This window comes from Spermophilus citellus (assembly GCF_964194105.1).
Source record: "Spermophilus citellus genome assembly, chromosome: 4".
Classification (NCBI taxonomy): Eukaryota; Metazoa; Chordata; class Mammalia; order Rodentia; family Sciuridae; genus Spermophilus; species Spermophilus citellus.
The window spans coordinates 27,086,463-27,108,812 of NC_138185.1; the positions used below are offsets into that span (position 1 = coordinate 27,086,463).

General features: G+C 59.6%; 1 protein-coding gene across 1 annotated transcript in view; it reads right to left on the bottom strand.

Moving 5' to 3' along the window:
- Positions 1 to 20,469, bottom strand: part of ANGPT4 (angiopoietin 4) — a gene marked incomplete at its 5' end in the record, with an annotated part of 34,052 nt that extends 13,583 nt beyond the window's left edge. Inside the window, 3 exons of the mRNA XM_081292824.1 lie at positions 1,725 to 1,846; positions 2,936 to 3,082; positions 20,161 to 20,469. Coding sequence (XP_081148950.1) covers positions 1,725 to 1,846; positions 2,936 to 3,082; positions 20,161 to 20,469 — 578 coding nt within the window. The remainder of the gene's footprint in view (positions 1 to 1,724; positions 1,847 to 2,935; positions 3,083 to 20,160) is intronic.
- Between the last annotated feature and the right edge of the window lie 1,881 nt (positions 20,470 to 22,350).

A 22,350-nucleotide genomic window follows, 5' to 3' on the forward strand; every position in this document is an offset into this window, starting at 1 on the left:
GGGGCTTAAAAACGGGGGTGGGGTGGGGTGGGGGAAGGCTTGTGCACATTTGCATATTCATAAGAAGCCCTGGACTAGCCACTCCACCAGGACAGAGACTCCTTCATTTATGAATCCCCAGGGTCCTACATGCCTGCACAAGGAGGGCTGAAAAAGTAATTGTTGATACTCCCTGCGGCTCTGGAGGCTGAGGCAGGAGGATAGTGAGTTCAAAGCCAGCCTCAGCAAAAGCAAGACCCTAAGCAACTCAGTGAGACTCTGACTCTAAATAAAATACAAAATAGGACTGGGGATGTGGCTCAGTGGTCAAGTGCCCCTGAGTTCAATCCTTGGTACAAAAAAAATAAATAAATAAAAAACAAAACAAAACAACAACAACAACAACAAAAAACACTTGTTGACCAAATGCAAGGGAGGACTTATAAGAAACGAGGGATAGGCGGGTGGTCACTGGCTTTAGTGGGTTTGTGGCTGAGGGAGGGGACATTTGACTCTATATCCAGTTGTCCTGATCCATTCTCCAGACAGAAATAAGTTCAGCTAGGGCAGAAGAAATTTCCTCAGGCCCAAAATTATGCTGTAGGAAGTGAGAATTTGGGTGCTGAAGCTCTAGGATTCTCGCTGTCTTTGTGGATCAAGGCTCATTGATAACATTCTCTGTCTGCACTGATTCTCAGGCACCTGATAACGAGTCCAGAGTAACTGAAAATGTCCCGGTTCTCTCCACCTAGACCTTGGGGTGGGGGAATAGCAATAAGAACCGCCATTAACTGTACCCAGATCAGAGGGGGTGGATGATCTTGTGATGTGATGTGTCCCGGCCAGCACTCGGCAACATCTGGCCCTGCAGAGCGGTCAGTGCCTTGCTCAGTAAGTAGATTCTCCCTCCCAGAACTCTGACCTTGGCAGTTTTTCCTCCACTTAACTCGAAACCAAGATAAAATCAGGCCTCAGAAGTCAGATCTCTCTGCTTTTTCTATAACCTGTGTCTGTTTTTACCTTGGTAATTTAAAGGGTGTTCCCTTGAAGCATATTTGCATATAATGCAAGAACTCTCTGATATTGTAGACAAGAAATTGCTCACTGGTCTCTTCAGGGAAGGTGATCAGATGGATGGAATTAGGTGTATTTATTTACAAATAAGTGAAGCCAGAGCTGGGGGGGGGGGTGCACATCTGTAATTCCAGCCATTTGGGAGGCTGAGGCTGGAGGATGGCAAGTTCCAAGCCAGCCTCCACAATTTAGCAAGACCTGGTCTCAAAATAAAAACTGGAAAGGGCTGGAGCTGCAGCTCAGCGGTAAAGCCCCCCTGGATCCAAGTTCCAGAACCAAAACAAACAACAACAACAAAACCCATAGGTAAAGCTAATTAAAAATTACCAGGTGGGTTGTAGAGTATGTAGATTTCATCTCAATAAAGCAGTTAAAATTTATAAAGTAAAGACAGGGAAAGGGAAGAATGAAAGACAATGAAAGATTGAAGGGAAGAAAGGAGGAAATGTATCAAGGCGACCCAACCCGGGAACCGCCTCTTGTCTGCCCACACAATACAGGGGAGTCTGGCCCGGGGCCGCCTGGACCCAGCCCTGTCCAGGACCCAGCCCCTGCCCCCCCCCCCCCAGTTAGTCTGGGCTCCATGCTCTGTGTGGGTCCTGACCCAGCCTGGCTCTGCGCCCACCCCTGGCCCCCAGCTCGAGAGCCCACCCCGCCTGTCCAGTGCCCACCTGCTGCGGCCCTGCAGCCGGTGCAGCTCGTTGCTGTGCTGCAGCAACTGCTTCTCCAGCTCCGCGGTGGACAGCGAGGTCTCCATCATCTGGACCTCCAGGCGCGACGTCTCGTTCAGCACCTAACCCAGCGAGGAGCGGGCGGGATGGGGCTGGGTGAGCCCTAGGGAGCCCTGCCCAGCCCCCACCTGCAGGCCCTGGGCCTGCCATTCGGGAAACTTGCGGACCCACTGACACCCACAGGTCACTAACACCTGCAGCCATGTGACCTCACTGCCTCATGGCCCTAGGGACTGTCCTTTGGCTGTTCAGGCCCCAGAAGAGGTATCCTTGACCCCTGCAGCCAGACCTCCAGCAAGTGCTGACAGCCCCACGGTTTCCCTCCACCAACTGCTATGGCCTCCATCTCTATCGTCTCTTGTCCAGTGTCCCATACTAGCCTCCTTAAAGGGTTCCCCAGTCGCACCTCTGTCCCCTTCTATTTCCTACTGAGCAGCCTGATGCAGGCTTTCAAAATACAGCCTCTACTCCAAAGCCTTCTGTGACTCGCATCTTGGGAAGCAGAAAAGCCAGGTCCTTGCCCAGCTGGCCGGGCCCCAGGCCACATGACTCGTCTTCCTCTGTCATGTCTCTGCCCCTCCTCTGCCTCTCTCCCCCAGTCGTTCCACCACACTGGGTTCCTGGATGTTCCTGGAGCTGCCAGCACAGTCCCACCCCTGGGCCTTTGCACATGCTGTTCTCCCTGTCTGGTGCACTCTCCTCAGTGAGTAAGCCTGTCTGTTCTGCTCACTGCTGTAAACTGGGGCCAGGCATCTTGAGTGGTGCCTGATGTTCAGTGGGGGCTCAGCCAACACGTGCCCATCTGCTGCTCATTCCATCAACCCTTTGTCTCTCTCTCTCTCTCTCCGTCCCTCTCTTCTGCTGTGCCACTTGGAGGGTCCTCGTCACCAAGCTCTCAGGGACTCTTCCTCTCCTGTGTGATCCCCAGGACAGGGGCGTGCTGCACCACCCCTCCCCAGGGCCCAGTGCAAACCTGTCACTGCCCAGTGTCTGCCCACCCCTTTGGGCCTGGGGGGTGACAATTTTAGGACAGGGTTTACTGGGGAGAAGATACCAGGGGCTAGAGGCCCAGGAGAGACCTGACCTCACCCAGAGACAGAGGTCAAGACCAGGTGGCCCAGGCTGGCTTGTTCCCCCCACCCGCCCGTTACCTTGGCTTCCACGTTGGAGGTGCGGGCCACCGTCTCATTCAGGAGGTCCGAGCCCAGCTCCAACATGGCGGCCGTTTGGTTCTGGACCATGTGCTGCTGGGCCCACGCCAGCTTTGACCTCAGATTCATCTGGATGTACCTCTCTAGCTGCGGGGAGACCGTGGACAGGGGTCATGGGGAGGACTAGGGGAGTGTCCTGACTCCTGTCCCTCCCACAAGTCTCCATGACGGGCTCAGCTTGTGCCAGGTCACCTAGACTGTCCCCGGAGTTTCCTCCTGGCCCCCGCACCTCTAGTCTCATCACATACGTGTCCATCCTCTGCCGGGCAGCCAGAGGGATCCCAGATCCCGTTCAACCCAAGTCAAGCCACGCCCTTCCTGCGCTCAGTACCATCTCAGGGTTCCTATCTTGATAGAGGAAAGTCCAAAGTCCTCATCAAGACGGCATTTTCCTCCTAACCAGTCTGGTCCCCTCTCTCCCTTTCCCCCTCCCTCCCTCCCTTTGCTCCAGATGCCTGGCCTCTATGACATCCCTCCAATGCAGCAAGCATATGCCAACCTCAGGGCCTTTGCACCAGTTCCCTCTGTGTTCCTTCTAGAACCTCCCCCAATCCTGTCCCCGTCCATGTGGCTCACTCCCCCACATCATTTCAGGTCTCTTCATACACTTATCTCCCCTGACTCTATACTCTCATTTGCCCAATGTCAGCTTCATGAAGCGAGGGACCCAGCCTTGGTCACCACTTTATCTCCGTGTCTGGCATGATGCTCGCTGCACAGTGGGTCCGTAGCACATCTATGCTCAATGATGGACAGGGAGCCGCGAGGGTCAGAGGGCAGCGCCCATCTCGTGCCCTTTCCCCAGCTTCCCAGGGGAGGGTCACATCCTGCCCTTGCACAGTCTCACAGCTCCATTCGCCAGCTGTGCCTCCACCTCTGGCCTCTGGTCTGCCAAACAGGGCCGACCGCGGTCTCCGAGGGTCCCGAGATGCCCTCACCAGCTTCACCTCTTTGACAGAACTGACTGCACTTTCCCGAGGGCCAGAGGAGCGGCCTGGCGGGAGGCCAGGACCAAGTCGGAAAGGTGGACAGTGTGTTCTGGGGCTCCGAGCCGCGGGCAGCGCCGGTCCGTCCTCCTCATGCTGCACACATGCTGGCCTCTGGCCATCATCCCCGCCCCTGTGCCTGGCTCCTTTTCTCACCCTCTGGCTCCCAGAGGTCCAGCGGGGCAGCTCCCAGGGTCCCTGGGAACACTGGTGCCCCCCGGGGAGAGGAGGCCATCTCGGCTGGGGGCCAGGCTCCGGCTGCTCCCTCCATGTCCCCTCCTCCTCCACGTCCCCTCCCATCCCCTCCTAGCCCCGGAGCACTTTGGAAGGAGCATGTGCCACTGTCTGATCCCTGTGCCCACGGGCAGGGCTGGTGCTCATAGGAGTGTTGTTCTCCACGTGTGGTGGCCCGACCTCCCCTGGGCGCACGTGAGGAATCTCACTGCCAGGCACGCGGTTGGCCCAGCCGTCTGTGGCTTTAACGAGCCCCCAACTGAACCTGATGCTTGAGGTCACGTGACTGTGGGAACCCTCAGGGTGGAGATCGCAGTGGACAGAGGGCCAGACAGACAGGCCGGAGCTTCTCTCGGCCATCGGCCCTTGGCCCCAGCCCATCCCTGTGTAGCTCGTATCTAAAATTAACCCCACGGCCCCCCTGCCTCTGCCATTCTCTGCTCTCCTCCACACAAACTCTTAAACAAGCTCTTTTCTCTCCTCCACACCCAGCCTCCCCTTAAAAATTAATATATTATTATGGTGCCCTTTTTGGGGGTTGGATGTTGGGGTGCCAGGGATTGAACTCAGGGGCACTTGACCACTGAGCCACCTCCCCAGTCCTATTCTGTATTTTATTTAGGGACGGGGTCTCACTGAGGTGCTTAGCTCCTCACTTTTGCTGAGGCTGGCTTTGAACTCGTCATCCTCCTGCCTCAGCCTCCCAAGCCGTTGGGATTACAGACGTGTGACATCGCACCCGGCCATTATGGTGCCTTTTGCACGAACAAAGAAGTACAAGGAAGTGACCTGACCGTGATGCGGGACTCCTCTGTGCCCACGCCCACCACAAATGGCTCTCCTGTCCTGAGAACGCTCCTCCCTCTTTCGTTCACCTTGCTGTGGCCATCCTGGACACCTCACTCAAGGGACACTTCCGTGTCCTGTTTCTTGACCAGTGGGGAGCGTGGCCACTGGAGGTCCCACCCTCCCCTACTTTCCTCTGCCCTCTGTCACCCCTCTCTGACTCCTCCTTTATCAGGTTCCTGATGGCTCTGATGGCCATCCTGGGCCCCTGCCTCTCTGCACCTCCTCTAGGTCAGGGGTGGGTCCTCAAGGGGAACCATAGGTCTGTGAGAAGAATTCAGAGGCTCCATGACCTTGAGAGAAAGAAATGACGTCTTCAGTCGACTCTTCCTTCAGTTAAGAGCATGGGCCACAAACCAGGTGGCTCTCGGGGGTCCCTGGACTTCGAGGCCAATAGGACTCACGGATACTTTCATACTTAACGCAGCTGGCAACTGTATCGTGCAATATGCTCCTTCTCATCGTGATTTTGGACATGAGGAAGCCCATCGTGCTATGATTTTATTAAAGATTAGATTTTAATATTTGTTTTATAATTTCAAAATGACTAGATGTCCTTATGCATTTATTTTATGTGTTTCTGGGGATGATCCATAATCATCACCCGGGACCGAAGGACCCAAGGCCAAAGGACCCAAGGCTCCAACAGCATCGGGGCCCCGGCCAGGCGCCCGACTTCTCCTGGGACTTCCCTATCCCCCACGCTGACGGGACCGTCACCGCCTCCCCTGGACTTCTCCCCTGGACGTCCCACCAGCTCCCCTGACCCTGCACCCCACTCTCCCACATCTTTCCCATCTCAGTAGACGGCCCACCTGGTTCTGAAGCCCTCGACCCGGACCTCCACCTTGACTGCTTTTTTTGTCACCCGCCACATTCACCCTCTGGCGGGTTCTGCCCGCTGTGATGCCAATGCAAATGTGGAATCCTTCGCCCACTCCCTCTTCTCCACGGGCTGCCTCTTTGGACCCTCTCCTGCTAACTAACTGCCCAGGAATCTTAGGGGTGGCTGGCTGGGGCCACCAGGGGACAGGGCCAGCAGAACTTCCTAGGCTGGTCCCTGACTTTCCCGTTCAGAAGAAGCTCCTGGACCCTGGGTACAAACGCGGACCCCCAGGCCTGAGCTTCTGCTCCTGGGGTGGATCACAAGCTCATTCCTGAGCTGGGACCTTCCCGGGCATCTCTCCCAAGCCTCCCAGAGGACTCTGAAGACTGGTCCCAGGTCCCTAGCCACCAGGCCAGGTTCCAAGACTTCTCGCCCTGGGGCTTCTTTAGGCTTTCTGGGGACTGAGGGTAGTTTGGGGTCACCTCGATTGACTAGAGCTCCCAGAGTACCCTCACTGGTCCCCCATTGGTCCTGTGGCTCCAAGTGGCTGGGCTGGGCAGAGGCCACCCACAGCTGGATCCTATCACCCAATTTGCCATGCCGCCCACCAGCACGGGTCCTGGGGCGAATGATCTGAACCAGATGGGCCCAGTTCACTGGCTGGGGCTCTGGAGATCAAATCCACCAAGATGGTGGGGCTGGGTCTGTCTGGAGCCTGGGCACCAACTGGAAGGGCAGGGGAAGGATTCCAGGGGGGAGTGGGCCCAGGCTCTCCAGACCCTCAGGCCAAGACAGGGTTTAACCTCCCCCACAACCGAGGCCCACGAAGAGGCTGAGTGTGGGCCCTGGGCTACTAGCCCCTGCCCTCGGCCCTGGGTTCAAGTTCGGATTCTGCCGCGTCCCAGCCTGGGCCCTTGGAGTTATCACATGTCTCAGAGCCTCACTGTCACATCTGTGAATGGGAAGGTAAACCCTGTTGGAAAGAAGGCATGTGGAAAGGGCCTTAAAGAGAAGGAGTTTTGCCAGGCAAGACCCAGGGAAGGGAGGGACTGGAGTGTGTCCACTATTTGAAATTCAAGCAAATCAATAACACCTCGCTCTGATGTCTTTCTATGGAAGGAAAAAGCATTCGTCAACTGTACATCAACAAATGCAGAGAGGGCAGCCTGGGCCAGGATTTGAGACGCAGCTCTCAGCTTGTTGCCCGGGGACCTTGGGCAGATGCCTCTGTCAGAGCCTCTTCCTTCAAATGATGATGATCATCCCTCCTAGCTCCAGGTCATCTGGAGCATTCTGGCACATGAAGGGCCCGATGAGTTGTCACACAACCAACGTGTGAACCGTTCTGGTTTGTCTGGGTCATGGGTCAACACCCAATGGTTAAAAAGAACAAGGCTGAGCTTCATTCAGCCGGTGGGCTGAGAAGATGCCCCGGACACACTCCAGTAAAAACAGCAGGGTGCTAAGTGCTACCGATAGTGTGGACCTACTGTGTGTAAGGAAGATGCGCATGATTTTTTTTTTTTTGGCACCAGGGATTAAATCCAGGGGCGCTTAACCACTGAGCCACATCCCCAGCCCTTTTTGTTTTATTTAGAGACAGGTCTCCTCACTAGTTGCTGAGGCTGGCTTTGAACTCATGATCCTCCTACCTCAGCCTCCCGAGCTGCTGGGGCTTGTGCCACTGCGCCCACCTAATAATGCTTTTCTCAGGCCTGGAGAGGGCTTCTGTCCACACCAGCCTGTGTGGTCTCTCAGAGCCTCAGTTTCACTATCTGAAGAATGGGCACAGAGACAGGGCACAGAGACGGGGGTCCTGAAGGATGGCAGCTGTCCTGGCAATCCCTGCGGTGCCCCTACTGTGCATCAGGAGGCCTTGGGGCCCTGCAGTACCTCTCAAGGGCACCTAGCCCAGTCCTTTACAGGAGGGCTCTGCGGTTGGCCCCACTGACAGAGGAGCAACTGGGGGCTCAGACACACGTCACAGTCAAGTTGCTAGGCTTGTCCCCAGGTCCGCTGGTTTGGAGGGCCAGGTCAGGTGGGAGGGTCGGGGCAGGGCAGTGTGAGGACCAGCCCTCCAGCCAGGAGCAGGGGGGACCCAGCAAGCCCCGCTGTGGGCTTCTACCTGTTGACCCAGCTGCTGGGTCCCCGTCCCAGGCCTGTTCCTGAACCAGACCAAACAGAACCAGGGTTTGGGTGAGCCAGGCTGTGAGCCAGGTAGAGAAAGCAGAGATCCCCTGGAGCCTCCCCCTGGAGCCTCCCCCTGGAGCCTCCCCCTGGAGCCTCCTCTGGAGCCTCCTCCTGGAGCCTCCCCCTGGAGCCTCCCCCAGCACACTGAGGAGGGCAGAGATGGCAGGGCTAGGGGCCAGGGCCTCTCTGCCCCCATGACAGGTCCCAGCCCTGCATCTCCGGCTGTGTGACTTCAATCAAATGACTTGACCTCTGTCTCTCCTTTGTAGTGTTAGGCCCAAGCCCTCAGAGGGGTCCCGGCTCCTCTGTCTCTCCGGCACCCCATATCCCTGTGGTCCCTAGCCTCGGCCACATGCCGAATCTGATCGCCTCTTCCCACCACCGTCACCCCTAGTGGGGCACATGCCCCATCACTGCACTCTCAGCCTCTGTCCTCAGTCCCACAGCCTCTAAAGTAAGCCCCACACGTACGAAGCCAGAAGGTCTCGGAAAACCCAAGTCAGACTGGGGCACTCTGTGCCCCAAACCAGGCTGTGGCCCATCACTTAGAGAGAAGCAGGCTTCTTGGCAGTTTGTTTTCCAGGAAACAAAAGTCTTTGCTTTGGCAATTTGCAAGACCACCCCAACAAGCAGGTTCAAGCCTGGATGCCCTGGGCAGGGTGTGGCCATGAGGGTGAGCCTTCTCTGAGCTCGAAGCTGAGCCAGGCCGTGGCGGGGGAGCCTGGCTGGGGTGGCACAGAAGGGCTTTAGCAGAGGTGTACCCCCGGCAGCGCCAAGTGCAGAGGTGGGGTACCCAGGAGGACCCGCAGATGCCCTCAGGGACCACTCAACCCTACCCCCTCCATTCGGAGATGGGGAAACTGAGGCCCCAGTTGGGAGAGGGAGACAGCCGAGGACACAAGGAATAATAGCCACCTTTGGTCCAGATCTGTGAAAACCTGGGAGTCACAGCTGGTCACATGACTTCCTGCGTGTTTCCATTTACATGTAAATTTTTATGATTTTAATTGTTTTGAAGGAGCGATAGAGACACATTGTTCGGAATTCCAAGGAGCCCAAAGGAATGAAATGGAAAACAAATTTCCCAGCGCCGCCCCAGCCTGCGGTTCCTGTCCCTACAGGCCACCGAGGGAGTTTCCTGGGTTTCCTTCCAGAGGAAACTACGCACACCCCCCCGCGAGCATGCTTATACCCCGTCCCCTGCCCTGTGGTCTGCTGGGACGTGGGCTTGGGGACCTGCGCCTGGCTTCTTTTTATTTGACATAATTATGGAAGTTGCGACACATCCACCCAGTGACACTCGCCTGCTGTTGAACAGCTGCGTGCTGGTCCACCTAGGCCACCGCTGTCCACTCATCGGGTCCCCAAGGGCAGAGCCTGTAGGTTGCTTCCAGGATTTTGCCATCACCAAGAGGTCGCTGTGAACGTCTTTGTGCACCTGTCATTTATCACCCCTGCAAGGCTTCGAGGGAAACAGATCCTTCCAAGTGGCACTGCAAGTTCAAGGGTGTGTGCCCTGGTGATTGGGACTACTGTTCTCTCCTGGGCTGGCCCAGGGAGTGTCTGGGCAGTTCCACCCTGTGCTGGGAGGAGCCTGGAGTCTGCAGAGGTGGCCGCAGGAGCCAGAGGGCTGTCCACCCGCACTTGCAGACCCCCGATTCTCCCCAGCCTCCTTCTGACTCCACTGGGAAGCCTTCCCTGACCACCCACCCACAGCAAGCCTTGCCCCACCCGCTGTTCTCTACCCCACTGCCCACCGGGGTGCCCACACTGGTTTCTGCATGGCTCCACGCCACCCGAAACCACCACTGCCACTTGTCATTTGATTCCCCCGGGAATCTCAGCCCCCGCAGTGCAGGGCTTCCCCTGCCCCATTCATGGCCACAGCTGCGAGGATGGACCAGTAAGAGGCACACAGGTGGCCCTCAGTCAAGAACAGGCAAGCAGGAGGAGCTGGAGTTCAAAGCCAGCCTCAGCCACTCAGTGAGGCCCTGTCTCTAAATAAAATAGGAAACAGGGCTGGGGGCGTGACTCAGTGGTGAGTGCCCCTGGGTTCAATCCCTGGAACCCGACCCCCACCCCCCAAAAAGAACAGACGAGCTGGTTTTGTACACGGGACCAGATTTCCACGGACCAGCTGTTTGGTAGCTAGAAATAAGTTTGGGTCTCCAGGTTCTGGCCCTGGTCACTGTTGGAGCCCTGAGAGAGGGCATCGGGGTGGAGCCCAGAGACTGGACAGGCATCCCAAGAAGGGCAGGAAAGGAAGGGGAGGAAATGCCAACATGGAGACGAGAGCCTGGGAGGAGTCGGGGGGGGGGCAGAGGAAAGTTCTAGAATGAGTGAGGCACAGTCTCTGTACTCATTCACTTGTTCAACGAAGTTGTTCAGAGGTGCCAAGACTGTGCAGGGACTGGGGGGAGAGCAGGGGAGAGCGGGCCAGGGGCTCCCCGGGAGGGGCTGGGGGCTCGGTGCGTACACACTGGCTCAGGCCTCCGCCGTCTCGCTCACCCATTTTGCAGACAGGGAAAAGCGGTGCGAGGAAGCCTGAGCCTCTTCCGAGTCGCGGGCGGCAGAGGATGGATTTAAACTCGGGCGTTTGGGTAGAAGAAGGGCGGATGGACACACCCACGCCTGGCGCAGGCGCAGGCGCGCGCAGAAACACCGCGGTGACCCCCAGCAATCGGTGGCTTCCTGTGTGTTCCTGATCACAGGGAAAAGTGCAGGCATCCGGCACCAAGGGCCCCATCCTGGGGGCCCCGGAGATCCCTGGCCTTGTGCTCTCCCGTCCCACTGGGTCACCGTTGGCTGTCCTAGAGATGCTGGTGTGTCTGGTTACTTGCTCTAGGCCAATAGCCACATGTCCTGGAGAGGAACCGAGGCCTCACCCATAGGTGCACCAACGAGCCAGCAGCTGACCCCGCACCACCCCCGGAAAAGACCCCAGTGCAGAACAGCCTCCTCCATCTCCTGGATTTCCCTTGACCCTCAGAAACAGAAAGCTGGGAAATGTCCGAGGTCATTTTAAGCTGATATGTGTCCTAGGGGGCTTTGCTTTGCCGCAGTCACCCTCTGGTAGCTCCTCTTGCCTCTGATTCCTGCTCCAGGCTTGGCCAGTCACACCTCCCCGCTGCCACCCCTGGACCTGTGGGCCCTGCAGCCAGGCTCCCTCCTGCCGGGTCCAGCCACCCTCTGATTCCTCGGAGACTGAGGTCACTTGTCTTGTCTGGGAGCTGTGGGGCCCAGCCTCCCCCAGCTGATCCCCTCCCCGCAGGGAGTCTGTGGTCTTTCCTCCGGGTCAGCTTAGAGCTGGCACAGGGAGTGGGTGGGGAGGCAGGCAGGAGTCAGGGACCAGCAGGACCTTGTGCACCTCTGCCCGGCCACAGTGCCCCAGCAGGCAGGCCAGCACCTCCGGACTCCAGCTGTGACTCTGAGTCCGGTCTGGGTGTGGACCCTGCTGGGAGCAGGGAGCTTGGGCCTTTCTTTTCTGTGCAGTGATGTGGCTTCTCAGAGCCACAGTGGCCTCATTGGAAGATGGAGTTCATCGTCCCCCACTCCCAGATTGGCTGGGAGGAGCAGAGGAATGGCCACTGGAATCTGTTCCCTGGGCACTGGGATTCTGTCCAGTTTGTTCTTGGGATCTAGCACACAGTAGGTGCTTACCAACATTTGCTGCATATCTGTGTCCATCCTGCCTTCTGAGTCTCACCTCTCATGGGGTCCTCTGTCCACCCATGGGTTCTGCCCTTCACAAATGAGTAAACTGAGGGCCCATGAGGCCAAGTGTTACCCTCAGCCATAAATGCCCATCTTGCACATGTGGCAGCCCAGGCAGTCCCTGCAGCTGGGGTGTCAGAGAGAAGATCAGGGCAGGGGGGGAAGGACACGTCCAGATGTCCATAGCCACTGCCCATCACAGAGTCATCCTCAGTGGGGACGGAATGGAAGCATGGCCACATCAGTTCTGGTCCCCATGGTCCTCGAGAACAGAGTCTATCCCAGGAAGATCTGGCCTGGTCCCTCTGTGCACTCCACCCCCTCATGGTCACATCCTCCTGGCCCTGTGTGCTCTAGCCACACAGAGCTCCTTTCACCTCCTTTCTAGTGCACCCCAGGGCCTTTGCACTCACTGTTCCTTGTGCTTGGAATGCTTTCCCCTTCCTTTCCTCACCTGGGAACTACCAACCCAAACTTAAGAGCCCAGCTCTGTTCTCCTGATGCAGTCTCTCCCTCCAGGTCAGGTGCCTGTTATACGCCCCAGCACATGGTGGTCCCCCGCCCCTGCTTTACAGCACATATCATGAATGACCACTACCTATGAGAGATTGCTACGTGTGTCTGTGCCACTGCCCCAGGAGCACCCGGATGTGCCTTCCTTGCTCAGGGCTGAGTCCTCCCACCTACCCAGGGCCTGGGTCCAGAGCAAGCTCTCAGTAAACTCAGAGGAAGGCATGGGCAAGGGAAGGCAGGAGGGAGCGCTCTCGGCCAGCAGATCAAGCTCAGAACTGCAGGCGCTGGCACATGTGCGCGCTCAGCTGCATGAGACCCCGCAATGGCAAGGCCAGCATGGATTTTCACGACATCATGACATGCTGTGTGTCATGTTTGTCCACCCCTGGGGAGGACAAACAGGAACTCTGAGCCCCATCTAACCTCGTCACTCACTTTGGAGTGAATGAGGCCAGGTCACTCCTCTACCCATCAGTGTCCCCGTCTGTCCAAGGAGCGGGTAGAGAGAGGTGGGCTGCACAGGGGTAAGACTGTGGGACTGGAGCCATCTGCTGGGGTGCAGGCCCTCTCTTCTTAGGGCCTCAGCTTCCCCACCCCAAATGAGGATCCTGACAGTCCTCCTGTTTCGGGGGCCAGGGAGGTTGGGGTTTAGCGGGGTTTAGCGAGCTGAGCCAATGTTCGTAAATCACGCGCCACAGGTCCTGGCTCGGAGTCCCTGTGTGGATTCAGTGTGGCCTTGCAACATGGCAGGAACAATAGTGACTTCTCCCACCCCCCGCCAGCCCGGGCACCGTGTCTCCCTTTCACAGATGGCAAAACTGAGGCTCATTCTGCAAACATTTGCAGAGGTGCCCATTCCACAAACACAAGGCCCAGCCAATACAGGCAACTCATAGAAAGATGCGATCGATGGCAGATGATGTGAAGTCACATAGGTAGGAAACACACTTACTCCAGGTTGGAGAGGGACAGGCACAGGTAAGGGGTGATTAGCACCAAATTCAGAATAGTTCTGGGAGGTGGGAGGAGGAGGGAGGGACACACTCTTCGGCAGTCCTAGGTAACAAGCTCAGGTCTTCACACTGGGCCAGAGCTCCACCACTGAGCTATGTCCTCAGCCCTTTGGATTTTACGTGGAGACAGGGTCTCACTAAGTTGCCGAGGTGGGCCTTGAACTTGCGATCCTCCTGCCTCAGCCTCCTGAGTAGCCGGGATTACAGGTGTGCACCACCACACCCAGCTAAGATTTCCCAATTTTGAACCCTGAAATTTAACTACAAAGCTGAGCAAAGCCACAAGGCCGTTGGCCAGAGGCGGGGTGGGGCTCAGGTCTGCGGGGCTGCGGGAGCTGGGTTCCGACGCCTTGTTGGCTCATCCCCTGACTCCCCTCGGCCCCCGCAGCCCATCCGCATTCTCTGCAGAACTGCCTCCCAGGGTTCCCCTCGGCCACCTGGAAACTGTCTTCCTTCCTGCAGCCCTGCTTGGTGACCACAGTGTGTGCATGGACCCCTGGACACTGGGCTAGGGTCAGCAGGGGGGTCCACAAGGATCTGCTGGCCTGAGCTTCCGGGGCTCTGCTGGTCTAAGGAGAGGCGGCTTTGCTCTCAATTTCAAGGTTCCCAGGAATCGGTCCACCCACAGGCACCCCCGGTGTTTGAGTTTGTGCCTTATGTGGTCCTCCCCGGAGGTGGTTTCCATCAGCCCCACTTTGCAGATGAGGAAACGGAGGCCCAGGGAGGAGGAAAGGCTCTTGTGGGCGTGGGGACATGGAGAGGCTGCAGGGCCCTCTGTCGCCCCCTGCAGCCTGGGCTCCCTGCTCTGTGCACTCCCCAGCCGACTCCCCGGCCCCTCACCCACCCCAGGAGCTGTCTGTCCCCCTGTGTGAGCGCTGACCCACTTAATCACCACCGTCACCTCCAAAGCAGCTTCTACCTGTGTCCCTGTCTCCCAGGTGAGGAAACCGGGGCCCGGAGCGGCCCAGTGGTTGATTGGGAGGATGCAGCCAGTGGGAAGAGGAGCCGGGGTTCAAGTCGAGTCAGTGGCTTCCGTGGGACTGGGCGGGGGAAGGGATGGCCACCAAAGGGAGACTGGCAGCGGCTGGATCTTCCCTTCCCTCAGCCAAGGACAGCTCCAGGCTCGCAGGGAGCACCTCAGTCCACAGGAGCCTGGAAAGCTGGGGAGCCCCAGCACCTCAGCTGGGGTCCCAGGCCCCAGTGGGTGTCCAGGGGCCCACAGTGGACAGGTCTCGGTCCCCTTGGCCTCCCGGGGCCTCAGTTTCCTCATCTCTTCATGCACAATCTCACTTCATCCGGGCATTTTGAGAAGCAGATGCAAGAATCTGCACAAAGTCCGCAGGACGGTAAGGGGCATCCCCTGGGCGCTCAGCATGTGCCCCCCGCAATTCTTCTTAACTTTCTTTGTCCCCCCTCACTCTGGGAGGCCAGGAGCACATCGGGTTTCACTTCACAGAGAAGCCAGTGGAGGAGGTGACTTCCCCAGGTCCCACAGCAGGTTGGTGGCCCCCCCCAGAACATGACCTCTGTTCCCAGGTCGGTCTAACCCAGACTCCACGGGCAGGTCCATTCCAGACATTTCTCTGAGGTTAAGCAAAGGCCCTGAGGCCAGAGCTGGCCGGAGGTGTGAGCTTGTCAAGGGGCAGACAGGGCCTGATTCCTCACATTCCCTTCCTGAGGGGAAGGGGAGAGGGTCTGCGCAGATCCTAGCCCCACGCACTCTTGGTCCAGGGTGGACAGAGCCAGGAACGTGTGACCCTGCCCTGGGGGATGGCCCCGCCAAACCACGTGAACAAGTAAACCTGTTCCTCTGGGAAAGCCAGAGAGGCCTGCTGCCACAGCTCACCCCAGGCACCAACCAGCTGGCCATCCCCAGGGTGATGGCGTTGGGTGGACAGTTCTAGGCCCCTTTGCGGAAAAATAACCCTTTTGCTCCTAGAAGCGAAGGTCCTTTGCCCCACCCCAGCCCCCGGTGCCAAACTGCCAGGAAAGAAGCCAGCCGAGAGGTCAGGATCAGACCCCAAATGCGGGCTTCAGCCACCGAGACCCACTTCTGGTTTGGATAACCGGAGGCCGAAAAGGCCAAGAATTCGCGGGCAGCCTGGGAGGCCGGGGCCGCTGGGAGGGTCCTGGGCCAGGTCGGGACCCCACACTGGGCTCCCGCTGGGTGCTCTTCGACCCATGTCCACCCGGCAGGCCTGGACCCCGCTGGGCTGAGGGACCGAGGTATTCTGAGGTTTGACGTCAGGGACCTGGAGCCATCCACAGGCCTGGGGCGGTGCCAGGTCGGAGGGCCCTGCCCGTCCTGAGCCCTCCCTGCGAGGCTCTGGGTGCAGAATGCGAAGACAGAGGCCCCGGCCGAGCAGCCTGGCCATGGGTGGGTGCCAACCTTGGGGCTCTCGGGACCCAGGTCTCCAGCGTGGACAGCCAGGGCCTGGAGGGCGGGAGGACCACGAGAGGGACGGGGGAATGTGGGGAGAGATGGACAGCCAGACAGGAGAGGACCAGGGACACAGAGTCAGCGAGAGCCCTGGGAACCTGCAGGGGACACCTGGAGAGCCAGAGGGACGGAGACAGGGAGAGAGAGAGCCCAGAGTCCAGGCGGCCATCGCTGGCTCAGCCAGGAGAGCAGAGGGGCGGCAGGTGCGAGGGTGGCTTGGTCTGGGCCTGGGTTTCCTCACCTGTAGAGAGGGCAGAGGGAGAAGGCGGAGATGGCACGTCCTGGCCGATGAGCTGGTGGGCAGCCTGACGGCTGTCCAGACGCCAGTCCCTGGGCAGGGGTCTTCCAGGAGGAGGAGGAGGAGGAGGGGGAGAGAGAAGGAGGAGGGGTGCACAGGAGGGGGAGGGGCGGAAGAGGGAGCCAGGGAGGGGGTGGGCCTGGACTCCCTGCCTTGGCACTCTTTCAGGACAGTAGGGCCCCTACCAGCTGCCTGCCTGGACTTGGAGGTCCATTGGGAGGTGAAGGGAGCTGCCCACTCTCTCCAGAACTTGGCTCCCTGCCATCCTCGACTCTGTCCAGAGGCTGGAGGAAGAATCTGCGCTTGGACCCAGAGTCCAGGTGGGCTGCATGACCAGGGCCAGTCACTCCCCCCACCGCCCGGCCTCGGTTTCCTCATCTGTACACTGAGGAACAGGAGGGGAGTTGGGAGCGTGGACTGAGCAAGCTCAGCTGCTAGAGTGCTCACCCAGGGACACCCCTTCCTTCTCCCAGGTGGGCGGAATCAACCTTCCTTCCTTCCTTCCTTCCTTCCCTCCTTCGGACTGAACCCAGAGGTGCTCTACCGCTGAGCCACATCCCCAGCTCTTTTTCCTATTTTATCTGGAGACAGGACCTTGCCAAGTTGCTGAACTCAGGATCCTCCTGACTCAGCCTCCCAGACCAGGAGAAGAACCAGAGGAAGGTCCCGGTCACAGCCTGGGAAGGTGGTGAGCATCCCAGCTGGGACCAGGGGGAGAGCGTTGTTCCAAGGAGCCAGGGATTGCCTGCCTCAACCGTGGGGCGGGAGGAGGAGAGACCCCCAAGCCACAGGGCCTACGTTTATGTCCGGTCAGAGCCATTAAGGGAAGCAGTCAATAGGTACCAAGAACTTGCGTTACGCCTGGCACCCGGCCAAGGGCTTTTGGGCATCATCTCATTAAATCCTCGCCGAGGTGGGCAGTCTGTCCCCTCATTCTGTAGGTGAGGAAACTGAACCTCAGAGACGTGAAGTGATTTTCCCCAAGGCACACAGCCCGGAAGGAGCAGAAGTGGAACTTGAATTCTGACCCCTGGCTCCACAGCCAGGGCCCCCACCTTCCAGGGTCTGGGGACGGAACAGACGCAGGGAGAGTGACACTGGGGTATGTTTACTCAGATGGCTCAGAGCTTCTGGCTGGCTCCTTGGACACAGGGTGAATGGAGTGCTCCACGCCAGGGGTCCCTGGCCCAGAGGATGGTATGGAAATCACCATATGGCGGACCCTCTGTCTCTGCTGGGTGCCTGGATCCCACCTGAGACACAGCAGGATTAGGGTCCCATTGAGACCAGCATGGATGGGTCACAATCTGGCCCCAGGGACACTGCACCTTTTGACCAACTTGACTAAGACTAACTGGGCTTGGGCTAGGCCGGCGCTCAGATGGGGGTGGAGCTGTGTGCCGTGCACCCATGGCCAGCAGTGGGCTGAGCGCGGTGCCCGAGTGGTCTCACCGGGGTCCCCTAGCATGCTGTCACCTTCTCCACTTTGCTCATCCTTGGTCACAAGGCAAGTGCGTGCCAGGGTCAGACGTGAACTCAGGCTGGTCGGGCTCCCATGGGACTCTCGGGCACCCTGGGGCTCTTGATGACCCCCCCCCATGGACACCTAGAGAGGACACTCCACCTCAGGATGAAGGGTCGGGCCAGGGAGTCCTTGGGGTCAACTCCACCTGCTGGCTCAGCCAGTGCTCCCAGCAGACTCAAAAGAGGGACAAGAGTGTGAGACTTGGGGTGGAAGTGCCGGTAGTGACCAGGGGGGGGCCCTGAGCCAGGGCCATGGCCAGGGATGGGAAGACAGGTGACAGGTGGGACCTGCTGCCTGGAGCTGAGCAGGGAGCCAAGCAGACCCCCAGAGCTGGGTGGTGTGACGTCCTAGACAGAGACGGCCGAGGAGCTGAGTCCCAGGCAGCCCTGGGGGACACACCCACAGGCCCTGGGTGCCCGTTGGGGGCACTTCCTGTGAGGAGTCGGGGTTGGGGACTCAGGATCCCATCAGGAGTGAACCGGTGACATTGCTGAGTGGAGAGAGGGGACGGCCACACTCCCTCACAGATATTTACCAACATATCTGTCACCTTCCTCAGTTTGTCACCATGAGCGTAGAGGCCCTGGGAACCCAGTGAGCCCGACACGGCGCCCGTCCTCTGGGGACCCAGACCAGGACGAGAGCTCTGCAGAGGGTCAGGTGAGCCATGCGAGGGCGCCAGGGAAGGGAGGGAGGGGACAGGAGGGCTCTCAGACCTGGGGAGGACAGGAGCACCTCTCTGAGAAGGTGACACGGGGCAGAGGAGCTGAGTCCTGAAGGAGTCGGTGAGGCACCTGGGAGTCTGGCAGAGGGGAAAGGACTTCGCTGTGTTCTGATGGGCTGGAGCCCCGGCAGAGGGCCAGCGTCCCCCGGGGCCTCAGTGAGGACCCTCTGTCTGTGGGGATGGAAGCAGGGAGCCCCCGAAGTGGCAGGCAGGGGACAGAGGTGGCAGGGGTGGGTGGGGGCCACGGACAGAGGGAAGGTGGCCAGAGCGGGTGTGCTTGGTGGCAGGGACTGGCCAATGGAGACCCTTCCCAGAAGGATGGTGTTGGTCACCAAGATGGAGTCTGTCAAGGGGTCAAGTAAAAGGAAGGTTGAGCCGTAGCCTCGGGACTTGGGAATTGGCAGGTGACCCCAGGACAAGGAGCCACTGGAAAGTGAGGAAGAGTGAGCTGGCAAGAGACTCGTCTTTTCTCCTCCGCCTCCCCCTCCCCCCTCCTCCTCTTCCTCTTCATCCTCTCCTTCCTCCTCCCCCTCTTCCCCCTCCTCCCCCTCCTCCCCCTCCTCCTCCTCCTCTTCATCTCCATCCTCCTCCTCCTCCCCTTTCTCCTCCTCCTGCTCCTCTTCCTCTCCTTCCTAACCTTCCTCTTCCTCTTCCTCCTCCCCTCCTCCCTCTCCTCCTCCTCCTGCTCCTCTTCCTCTCCCTCCTCCCCTCCTCCTCCTCTTCCCCTTCTTCCTCTTCCCCCTCCTCTTCCTCTTTATCCTCCTCCTAATCCTCCTCCTCTTCCTCCCTCCCTCCCTCTCTTCTTCTTCCTCCCCCTTTTCCCCTTCCTCCTCTGGTGCCTCTCCCTCCCCCTCCTCCTCTTCTTCCTCTCCTTCTGCTCTTCCTTCCCTCTTCCCCTCCACCTTTTCCTCCCCCTCCTCTCCCTCCTCCCCTCCTCTTCCCCCTTCTCTTTTCTCTCCCTCCTCCCCCACCCCTCCCCTCCTCCTCTTCCTCCACTCCTTCCTCTCCTCCTCCTCTCCCTCCCCTCCTGCTCTTCCTCCCCCTCCTCCCCCTCCTCCTCCCCTTCTCCTCCTTCTTTGTTACACGAGGTACTTGGGTGTGAGCGGATGCTCAGGGGAAGGATCAGCAGAGAAGTCTGAGGGTCTCGTGGAGTGGCAGGGAAGTGGCCTTGCCCAGGGAGACCCTCCTTTCCCAGAGCCTGAGGGGTCACCCTCCGCCCCCACTCCTCATTAAGGAGGGGTCCCTGACACTCAGAGCAGAGCCGTCCAGTGACCCCCAGGCCCTCATGGCCAGCCCTGCCCTCACCTCTGGGGATCCACCTTGGACCTTCTTCTCCCTCTCACTCTCTGCTCTGCCTGCTCTGGCCACCGTGCCTTCCCCAGGTGACGACCCCGTCCCTTTTGTGTAGCCCTGGCTGCTACTGGGCCCTCTGCCTGGTCGCGCTCTGTTCTCCGTCACCCCACTCTCCAGTGGTCTGACCTCAGATGGCCAGCCCCGGCCACCACTTGCCCCACACTCCTCTCCCATTTTGGGTCCCCATCAGACACAGTAGACACCTCTATGCCTCTCTCCGGTTCACCCAGAGGGGCTGTCCCCCCATTGTCTGTTGGACCCCTGCACGTGGGGCAGACCTGTCTGTGGCAAGGGCACAACTAGGTTCCACTGAGCACGTGAATGAATGAATCCATGGCAGTGGCAAAGAGCCTGCTTTCCTGTTCTGAGGCCACCTGGCCTTGCTGTGTGGCCTCGGGCCCATGCCTGGAGCCTCACATCCAGTCTCTGCCCAGGGAGGGTCCTGGGGTGACCGGTCGCCCGCGGGTTGGGGGGTCCCCGAGGTCGCGGGTCGCCACACTCACCTTCTGCAGCCGCAGCGTGCTGTTCTCCAGCGCCTTCTCCAGCTGTCGCATCCGCTGGGCCCGCCAGGCGCCCAGGGAGGCCGAGGGCGCCTCGGGGGACAAGTCCCTCTGGAGGCTGTCGGGGCTGCCGGGGTCCCCGGGCGGGCAGAGCTGCTGGTCGGGCAGCACGAAGGTGTAGCTGCACGGGCCGCTCTGGACCAGGTGCACCTGGCGCTGCGAGGCCGCCTCGGGTCCCCTCCTTTGGGCTGCAATCATGGTGGCCACCGCGAGGAGGAGGCCGCCCAGCAGCATGGCTGGCCGGGAGAGCATCCGGGACCGGTGCGGGCGGGGGTGGGGGTCAGCGCTGCCGGTGCTCAGGCCACCGCGGGGACAGCTCAGCCCCTGCGGAGTGAGCGCCGCCCAGCCCGGTGCCGGCTCTGCGCGTGGCTATTTATGCTCCTCGGTCCAGCTGCTGGGCTTCCTGTCGCCCTGGCCTCGGCACCCACCCCCAGGCACCCCTCACTGCTGTCCTCTCGCGTCCCTTCTTTCCTCCAGCTCCTGCCGGCAGGCCTGGCTCAGCCTCCAGGCCTCGGGACCTCTGCTGTCCAGCGGGGCCTGGCCTCCCTGCGGGAGGGGAGGGGAGGGGAGGGGACAGAGGGGAGGGGAGGGGAGACATGGACGACAGCACACTCACACCCGCGTCCCGGCCCTCGACCCCGACGCCCGTGCCTCCCAAGGACCCAGCGCCTCCCCCTTCCCAGCCCCTCCACCGTCCCCTCTGTTTCCCTGGGACAGCTGAACTCCAGGGAGCGACCCCCAGCCCCAGAACAAAGAGGGGAGGGGGTGGGGCGAGGCCAGAGAAGTGGGTGCCCCTGGGGGTTGGCTCCTGTCCTCACTTTTCCCTGGGCCTGGGGGATGTCATGCCCTGGGGCTGGCCCTGGCTCAGCCGCTGTGACATAATGAGGCGGTGGATTGTGGGGAGAAGAGCTTGGGGTGCTGAAGTGTCTTGGCCGAGCCCCCCACTCCCACCCCCCAGAACCAGGGGAGGCTAGAACTAAATTCCCCCTCCACGCTTTGCCGGGACACCTCGGGTGGGCAGCTCTGGGCCTCTGCCCTCTGACTGTAGACTGGTGTGACCCCCGTCCCTCACGTGGGGAGGGCATGTGAGTGTGCAGTGTGGAGACTGAGGAATTCTGTTGGTTGGTTACAATCTGGCTCCACTACCTATCAGCTGTGTGACTTTGGAAAGTCACTTAACCTTTCTGTGCCTTCATGGTGCATGAAAATCAAATAAGTTAGGGAAGTGCTGGCACCAGGTGAGCACAAAGTAAGTGTTTTCTGTTCCGTGTCGGTGTGTCTTCCGCCCCCAGCCCACGGAGTTCAGATCCCAGGAGGGCAGGTTGTGTCCCTGGGGCCACAGTTGCCGGGCCAACACGGCCAGGTCAGTGGGCTCTCCGGAGTGGGTGGCCTTTGGGCCTCTCTCTGCCTCTTTCCCGCGGTCCACCGGGCTGGGCTGGGCTGGGCTGTGCTGTGTTTTCCCGAATCCTGGTGGAGATTTGAATGGGCAGCCGTCCTCCTGAACAGGGCTCACCTGGGGGCCTGGGGACACTGAGCCAGGTGTGGGGCTCTGGCAGGAAGAGCAGCCACAGCTGGATCAGCCACCAGCAGGGCCTGGCCTTCCTGTGTGCGCAGGACCAGCACTGCCTCAGTTCCCTCCAGGGTGGATGAGGCCCCGTGAGGGGGAAGCGCACTGCTACAGGGCCAGACGCACGCACCCCAGTGCCGGGTGCAGCCCAGCCCAGAGTGGGCGGCGCTGTCACTACAAGGGTGCTGGCGGAGCAGGTTGATGATCCCAGTTAGGCCGGAGCTTTATTCTCCTCATTTTATAAAAGGGAAAAACTGACCTCCACCTGGAGCAACTGAGTGATTTGCCCAAAATCACATGAGGAAGCAGCTTCACCCCTCTGCAGGAGGGATGTAGCCAGGAACACAAGTGCCCAGTGGATGTGGTGGTGTGCCCCGTCTGCTTGGGACCCAAACTGGACCCCAGAGTCTCCAAGCCGGCCCTGCCCACCTCTGAGCCTTCCCTTCAGCTCTGCCTTCTCAGTGCTTTGCCTCAGGACCTTTGCACACGCTGCTCTCACTTTCCAGAGCTTTGCTGTCCACCCAGTGCTGTTCCTTGTTTCCTTATTGCTCCAGTCACTGTGGCTG